Source organism: Peromyscus maniculatus, chromosome 10 (genome assembly GCF_049852395.1).
Source record: "Peromyscus maniculatus bairdii isolate BWxNUB_F1_BW_parent chromosome 10, HU_Pman_BW_mat_3.1, whole genome shotgun sequence".
In the NCBI taxonomy this organism is placed as follows: Eukaryota; Metazoa; Chordata; class Mammalia; order Rodentia; family Cricetidae; genus Peromyscus; species Peromyscus maniculatus.
This window is the reverse complement of record NC_134861.1, coordinates 59,330,080-59,338,346: the sequence shown is the minus strand read 5'-3', so window position 1 is coordinate 59,338,346 and position 8,267 is coordinate 59,330,080. Positions and strand designations below refer to the sequence as shown.

The 8,267-nt window shown below is 50.3% G+C and overlaps 1 protein-coding gene across 2 annotated transcripts in view; it reads left to right on the top strand.

The window, feature by feature from the left end:
* The window catches only part of Rell1 (RELT like 1), a 67,691-nt gene that overhangs the window by 43,666 nt on the left and 15,758 nt on the right, over window positions 1-8,267 (top strand). For both annotated transcript variants that reach the window (XM_042286013.2, XM_006974592.4), the window contains exons 4-6: window positions 2,467-2,524; window positions 5,519-5,755; window positions 7,878-8,016. In XM_042286013.2, the coding sequence (XP_042141947.1) occupies window positions 2,467-2,524; window positions 5,519-5,755; window positions 7,878-8,013 (431 nt within the window). In that variant the 3' untranslated portion in view covers window positions 8,014-8,016. The remainder of the gene's footprint in view (window positions 1-2,466; window positions 2,525-5,518; window positions 5,756-7,877; window positions 8,017-8,267) is intronic.

The window sequence follows — 8,267 nt, the reverse complement described above, 5'->3', positions numbered from 1 at the left end:
AGAGAGAGAGAGAGAGGGCGAGAGAGAGAGAGAGAGAGAGAGAGAGAGGGCGAGAGAGAGAGAGGGCAAGAGAGAGAGGGCGAGAGAGAGAGAGAGAGAGGGAGAGGGAGAGGGAGAGGGAGAGGGAGAGGGAGAGAGAGCGCCTCCCTCCTTGTGCAGGCTAGGACTCAAATCCAGGGACTTGGGCATGCTAAGCACACACTCTACACTGAGCTACACCCCCCTCACCCCCCCTCTCATTTTTATACCGACCCCTTCTTGGGAACTGAGGGAGAGGGGGTACTTCAGGAGCTGTCTGAATTCTGAGGGCAGTGTCCAGTAACCTAATCACCTTCACTCGGTTTTCAAAGGGTGGACCACTTCCCATAGCACCACCTCCCACGTGGCCAGGGTGCTGCCATCCTGTCCCAAACTCCAGAGAGAATAGCATCAAAGGGTAGGTAGCCAAGGGTAGCTATGGTAACACCTATAGAAGCTGTCCTGGGGACCAAGGGTAGCTATGGTAACACCTATAGAAGCCGTCCTGGGGACCAAGGGTAGCTATGGTAACACCTACAGAAGCCGTCCTGGGGACCAAGGGTAGCTATGGTAACACCTATAGAAGCCGTCCTGGGGACCAAGGGTAGCTATGGTAACACCTACAGAAGCCGTCCTGGGGACCAAGGGTAGCTATGGTAACACCTACAGAAGCCGTCCTGGGGACCAAGGGTAGCTATGGTAACACCTACAGAAGCCGTCCTGGGGACCAAGGGTAGCTATGGTAACACCTACAGAAGCCGTCCTGGGGACCAAGGGTAGCTATGGTAACACCTATAGAAGCCGTCCTGGGGACCAAGGGTAGCTATGGTAACACCTATAGAAGCCGTCCTGGGGGACCAAGGGTAGCTATGGTAACACCTATAGAAGCCGTCCTGGGGACCAAGGGTAGCTATGGTAACACCTATTGAAGCCGTCCTGGGGACCAAGGGTAGCTATGGTAACACCTATTGAAGCCGGCCTGGGGACCAAGGGTAGCTATGGTAACACCTATTGAAGCCGGCCTGGGGACCAAGCTCTCAATACAGGTGAGGGACGAGCCACATCCAAACCAAAGCAACACCCAGGCCTGTTATCTGAAAAAACTATTTTCCTGACTCCTCACGAACAGTCACAAGGGAAAATGACTTGTATCACAGGATTATGAAGTGTGTTTTGCGGAGTCAATGTGGTTTTGTTGTTGTTGTTGTGTGGGTGGAATTATGGATCTAATTTTAGTGCTTTTTTTTTTTTTTTTTTTTTTTTTTTAGTAAAAAAAAAGCTTTTGGTTTTACATCAAAACTTGTGTTTGGCAATGGTTTTTAGACACCCTCACAGTTGTGAAGGCCAAAAAAAAAGTACTTTTTTTTTTTTTTTTTTTTTTTTTTTTTTGGTTTTTCGAGACAAGGTTTCTCTGTATAGCTTTGCGCCTTTCCTGGAACTCGCTTTGGAGACCAGGCTGGCCTCGAACTCACAGAGATCCGCCTGCCTCTGCCTCCCGAGTGCTGAAAGAAAGGGGTGACATGTGTAAGTATTTCTTAAAAATAACCCTCATCCTCATGGATTTCTAAAAGTTGCAGTGAGGTGTTGGAGACCATGGAGCAGCCCCAAATGAAAACAACAAGAACTTTATTCTCTCTTATACATAAGGCAACAGATGTGCCACAGGTCATAAGTAGATTTGGATCTTTGTTATTGTATTTTTATGAGGGGATGGATAGAGAACCAAACTGGGTGGGGCTAAAAGGAAGTTAGGCTGTGAGGCACACATCACACGCGAATCCTTAGCTCTCAACACGTCCAGCATCAGAGATGGAGCTAGAGGTAATTGTCCTCTGGGGATGTCATTTGAATGTAAAATGTTACATGCCACCATCTGCTCACAGGGTAAATAGTAATTCTTTTATTCTTTCCTCTCTGGAGAGTTTATTGTGAGAACAGTCATGAGAACAGTGCTTTAAGAACCAATGGAAAAGGTTAGGAGTTGGTAATAGCTTTCGGCCCTGGCAATTAAGTAGCCGGAAGACACTTGGCATTCAGAGCAGCTTTGACTGACCGGCCACTCTGTAAGAAGCAGGAACGGAGGGCGTGGGTGTGGGTCAGGCCTGAAAGCTTAGGCTGGGTGTGCTTTTGTTGACAACTCACATACTTGGGATGTTAAAGTCTGAACATTGTAAGTCTAAATTAAGACCTCCTGTGTCACATAAATGTGAATGATTTGTCCTGACTTAGGGGCTCTTGTTAGTCCAAGTGGAGAGCAAAGGCATTCGGCCGCCTGCAGAGGAAACCTACCCCTTTCTTCACCCGGGACCCCGGAATCTCCTCAGCCTTCTTCCGGGAACTCCTCTGTGAACTGAAGGGAGGCCTGAGGTGTTTCCGTGACAGCTTTCCTAACGTGGTGGCAGGGATTACTCACTCACCTCATTTAGTTCTTTTTCTTTTTCTCTTCAGCGAATGCAGATATTTTGAAAGCCATGGTAGCTGACAACAGCGTGGCCGATGTTGAAAGGTGAGTGTCTCTCCCCTATGGATGGAGACAGTTTTCATTTGTTCAGCTGGATGCCATGGTATTCTGCTCAGCTGGAGCTTGCCTCTAGCCTTGGCTACTGTGACGTGTGAAGTCAGGCAAGTCTTTGCTGAGAGCAATGGCTGGTACGAGGAGGACTGTTAAACAGAGTCCTTCATCTCTCCTCATTGGGTGACAGAGCGCTACCCCGCCTTCAGAGTGCGAAGACCTAAAATGTCTCCACACACTGCCAGTATTTCCTGGGAGACCATCACCCAGCGATTGGCACTCTAGGAATAGGGTCCAGAACCACTGGGTGTGGAGGGCGAGAGCTGGGGATTAGAAGATAAAGAAGACAAAGCTGGGACCAGGAGCTCTTGTGTAAGCCTATGGCTTGTGCCAAGCAAGTCTGTTAAGAAGCGCAGCGTCTTATCTGCAGCTGTCGTGTGGAAAATGGGATACAGTCGGTGGAAAGCGATCATACGACGGGGTGCAGTCAGCGGGAAGCCAGTCAAGGGTGTTGCACAAGGGAAACTCCAGTGCGCCACAGCTGGGCCCACAGCGGCCAGGGGACTGCTAACCACAGCTCCTTAGGCTGGCAAGCGTTGGGTTCTCAGCATGAAGTTGAGGCTCCCCCCAGGGCCCTGCCCCCAGGCCTTGGCTGCCTCTGCCAAGCATATTCCTGGTTTTAGACAAGAGGAGCCATGCTGCTTCTCCATACACCAGGGCCTCAGAGAAAGCTGGGATCAGCCTAGCTCCCAGCAGCCCTGCGTGACGACTGTGTGTTCAAGGCTATTGCTGGAGAAAAGTGAAGTGAGTGGCTAAGAGTGAGAGCCTAGGTTCAGAGCTGCAGAGAGATTGTGTCCTGCCTCTCTGTGGGGGGCAAGGTAACTGAGCCGGCTCAGCTCCGGATCCACTGCTCGCAAACCACTGTGCCAATTTCACTGGGTTATGACCAGGAACACAGACGCTTCAGGTGCTGAAAGACCTTTATCAACAGCGACAGCTAAGTGATAACCTGGTCGGTTTAGAGTGCCTGCTCTACCATCTGTTTTTGTATTACTGGTTATAGGGTATGGCTGTGGAGCACCAGATTCCATTGTAATTCTCTATGGATGATGAGATGTCTAGACAAGTCTCCATTTCGCCAATCAGGAGCATTGATTGGGTGCAGGATACAGTGTGGGATAGAGCAGGGCAGCAGTCACAGGTCTTCGCTCTAAAGGGATTCAGCCCGTGGGGCATAGAGATGGGTGGGTGCGTAAGGTCTTATGAGAGGTGCAGACTGGAGTTTGGGGGGTTCTGGGGACCAGAAGAAGGTCAATAAGGAAGAAGTGCCACCTGTGCCCGGTGTTCCAAGCAGGTGTTGGTGTAGACAGGTCCTGTACATAGTCCCGCTGGGAATGGCGGGTTGGGTGGCCAGAGGATATGCAGGAAGTGGCAGGATGTTGGGTTAGGGTGGAGTGGCGTGAAAAGGAGCATCTGCTTTTTGTGTGGCCCTTGCACAGTGCACCTAACCCTTCTTTAATGTGCATGTGTTTGCCAGATGTTGGATGTGCACATTAGAGGGGTCCTGTAGAATACCAGGCTGCATGCCCAGGGGGCTCTGGAGATGTAAAAACAGGACATAAAGACTCATGTTTCCTGCCTTTGGCCAGATAGCTGGTGTTCACTACATATTAGCTCCTTAACTCCTCAGAACCTGGACTCAGGTGACTCGGGGCCTATAATTGGACTTTGTATTCATTGGTACTTGGTAAATACTCGTTGAGTGGATGCAGTTAACTGAGCTCGGTTTTCAAATACATGGTGCCAAGCTAACAGTCTTCCTCCAGGGAGGTCCTACTGTGTGTTTGTATTTGAACAACTTTAAGGACATAGCTAAAGAGCACGCGGGAACTTCTAGGTGTCTGGACTGTTTGGACTGCCCTCAGTTCGAGCGTGGCCCGGACTGCTTTTGAGGTGTGCTAGTCCACTGACTGCCAGCAGCCCAGAGGCTGGTTTCTGCCAGCCGTCTGTGTGGCTTTGGAGTTCTTGCTGCACATTGCAGGTATTAAGTACTGGTCTCAGGTGTGGCGGAGGGCAGACTCCTGGTCAGTCCGGCCCTGCCCTGTTAGGTTGGAGCCCTCCTTTTCTAGAATAGGCTTGGTATGTGTCTTCTGAATGTAACTGACATCTTACATCTATAGTTCTCCTTTGCATATCTTAGTCTGGCCAAATGTCTTCTGGGTTTCCCAGGTGATCACCATTGCCTCTGAAACACTGTCTGTAGCTGTGGGCCTGAGTGTGGGAGCTCGACAGTTTGATTTTCTAGGTTTGGATCTCCAAACCGCTTAGGTGCTCTTTATTATATTGGGTAAGATATTTGGCTCTTTGAGCTCCAATGTCCTCATTTTTATGATGAGGAAATTAGTGCATACATCATAAAGATCTATGAGGATTTATTAAAAACACACAAAACATTCTTAGGAGACAGTTGGCTCCTATTCCAGTCAGCCACATCAGCATCTATTTCGAGCACCAGTTTCTATGTCTTGACCTAAGAGTTTCCTTTGATGTAATAGACAGATTGGATTCTCTCTTCTGACAATCTTGAGTCTTTTGATAATTGTGGTCCCCCGTCCCCCGCCCCATGGCACATGCCGGGCATCTTGCTTGGAGTTCCAGGCAGATGATTGGCTGTGTGTGAGCAATCAGTGTAATTGCATGGGAAGGAGGATGGGAGTATCGGAAAAGAAATCTAGTATTGTGAAGTCAAATTGTGTATCGTCTTTGGAAACAGTGGCGTATTCCCCAGCCCACTGTTTAGAATGAACAGTTGTTCCGTGAGAGCTACGTGCTGCTGCCCGAGGGCCGGTTCCCAAAGTTCATTTGTACAATTGAAGGTTTGTTTGCTTTAACCTTCCTGCATCTCAGGGAGCAGCTGCCCTCACGGGGATTTCGTCTAAGCAGCCATTTTTATCTTTTTTTCTTTCTCTTTTCCCTCCCCACCTTCAGCCCTGTGACCCCTAGCACCCCGGGGAGCCCACCTGTGAGTCCTGGGCCCTTGTCACCAGGGGGCACCCCAGGGAAGCATGTCTGCGGCCACCATCTGCACACAGTGGGAGGTGTCGTTGAGCAGGACGTGTGCCAGCGCTGTCGGCACAAGCGGTGGCACTTCATAAGACCCACCAACAAGTCCAAAGAGGGCCGGCCGCGGCGTCAAGGGGAGGTCACGGTCCTCTCTGTTGGCAGGTAAGGTGTTCCTGGTGTTGCTTGTGTGGGACCTGGTTGCTGTGGTTACAGGTTTTATACTTAACTTTTCATTTGAAGGTAAGTTCCCATGAGCCTGGCTTCTTAGATGTGTCCTGGTCTGAATCCTGGGTGTTTCTGACAGACTAGACAGCTTTGGATAGAACACGTTTTAAGGCAATTAATCTCTGCAATAGCTGGAGCCCAGACTCTCCACTGTGCCCAGAACACACGCGTTTCTGTTTCTCTGGTGAGAATCTAAAAGAGGTGATCAGGTCAAGGTGTGGCTTTTCACACAGCTATCCAGAGCTCCAGGCCCCTTGTGTTCATGACTCTGCAGATCTGTGAACAGAGAGATGGTGGGGGAGACGCTCTGAAGGGGTTCTTAGTGAAACCGGCCTGAGGGTGGGTGAAATGTATCATTTATTTGACTCACCTGCCACTGGCTCCTGTTGATCATCTGTCTTCACCAGAGTTCCTGGCAGTCAGGAAATGTCATGCTGCCCTGCATCAAGAATATAGAAAGACAGAGTTGGTCCAGAACTTTCCAGTCTCTGCCACTTAAGAGCCACACCAATGACACTGAGTGCTTTCTTTGAGGTCACCTCTGCTGTGTGTACTGGGCACCTCAGTTCCAAAGCATCATTTCCTTGTGCCCCACATGTGAGGTGAAGCTCCTGCTGTTTGGTGGACACCTTAAGTGAGACTTGACCTGAGCAGGTCTGCAGGGGACACGTGTGTAGTTTGAGCTCATACAGGAAGTGCATTGCCCAGGAATGTGTCACATGGGGAAAGGTCACCCTGCAGGAGTCAGGCAAGGTAAGCGATGCAGTTAAGTTAGGACAAAGCTCGAGGGAGAGCTGCCTGGACTCACTGCATGGACCCTGATCCAGTCCTGGCATCGCCACTTACAGACTCTAATGTCACAGCGTGCCTCAGTTTCCCCCTGCCCCAAGTGAGAAGGCAGTCACACCCACCTCTGAGAGCTTCTGTCAAAACTAAAAATGGTGACTCAGTTAAAGGTCTCAGAATGGTTTGGGGCTCATAAGCATTCAAGCGACACTGGCAGTGCTAAACATTATTATTGTAATTTTCACTTGGTTCAGTCTCGTCCTGTGTTAACGGCAACCACAAGGCTGAGGAATGTCTGCCACTCACAGCAGAGCAGCGCAGCTCATGAGCAGACTTAATAAAGGTCCGCATTAAAAGGCCGAGTCACGGGACTTTGAGTGCAGTGAACGAGAACTGAAGCTGTTAGAAGAAGCACATTCTGTTTTCTCTTTGGAAATGTGCGGAAAGTTAGTTCTCCGCTCGGGTCCAGTGTGCATTGGTCAGGGCTCAGAATCCCCCCTCTCCTCGATGTTGGGTACGGTGGGTTTTTAATCATCACAGGCTGGTTTTCAGCAGTTTCACTGGACAGTTCTTTGCTTCCCAGACTCCTCCTCTTGGTGGCTGGTGATCTCATTTTGGACAAAGAAGGAAATTTTTATTTTAGGTCCTTTTAAAGGCGAGCAGGACCAAAGCTGTCCAAATGTTGGTATTGGAAGACTGGAGATTTGATGGTATTGTTCTAGAAAAGCAGAGAGTATAGATAGCTTTGACTTTCCTCCATGAAATTCTCTTCTTCAACTTATTTACTTTTTTCCTCCAATCTCGAGTGACAGTTAACCTAAATTTGGCTTTGAGAAGCAGAAACAGCTTACAGGGGTGAAGGCACACCCCTGGGCTCCTCCGCCTGGCAGGTGTGGATTTGCTCAAGGAGGTTATGCGGTGGCCATCTTGGTTATGTCCATCTGCGATGTAAGCCACTTTTCCCGTTCCCCGGGGTTCTGTGGTTAATGCCCATGTCACCATTGGGAACCACAGCTCCCGGGCCACTCAGCAGTTCAGACTAAGTGTTTTCTGATGACTTTCCACGCTCCGTGAATTGTCAGGGGTGGTTGCTCAGGGTCTGCAGGGGAATTGGCTCCCTCTTGTCCGGCAGCGGCTTGGTTGCTGTTCTCTCTTTAGGCTGAGTTGGTTTGGTGTCCTCCAGGCGAGTGATTTTTGTTTTATTTATTTTTTTACTTATAGTCCCTGCTCATTGGGAAGGGAAACCCCGTCACACCTCCCGTTGCCTCCTCAGGTTTAGAGTCACCAAAGTGGAGCACAAGTCAAACCAGAAGGAGCGGAGGAGTCTGATGTCCGTCGGAGGGACCGAGAGCGTCAACGGCGACGTGCCCGTGACGCCCGTGAAGAGAGAACGGAGTGACACGGAGTAGCAGGTGAGCTGTGGGGTTGGGGACATCGGGGCAGAGCGTGGGAGAGGAGGGAGGAGGTGTTGGGAGTCTTTCTGGGGTCTGTGGCCACATGGGAACGACCCTGGAGGGGAATGAGAGGACGTCCCTGAAGCCGGTATGACTGTGGGGCAGCGAGTCCTCGCGGTTACTTGTCTGCCCAGGGCCCCTTGTGGAGAGGGGTGGGGACTGGTGAGCCAGGAGTCACGCAGCATGCTGGGGGGGGGGGGGGGGCGGGT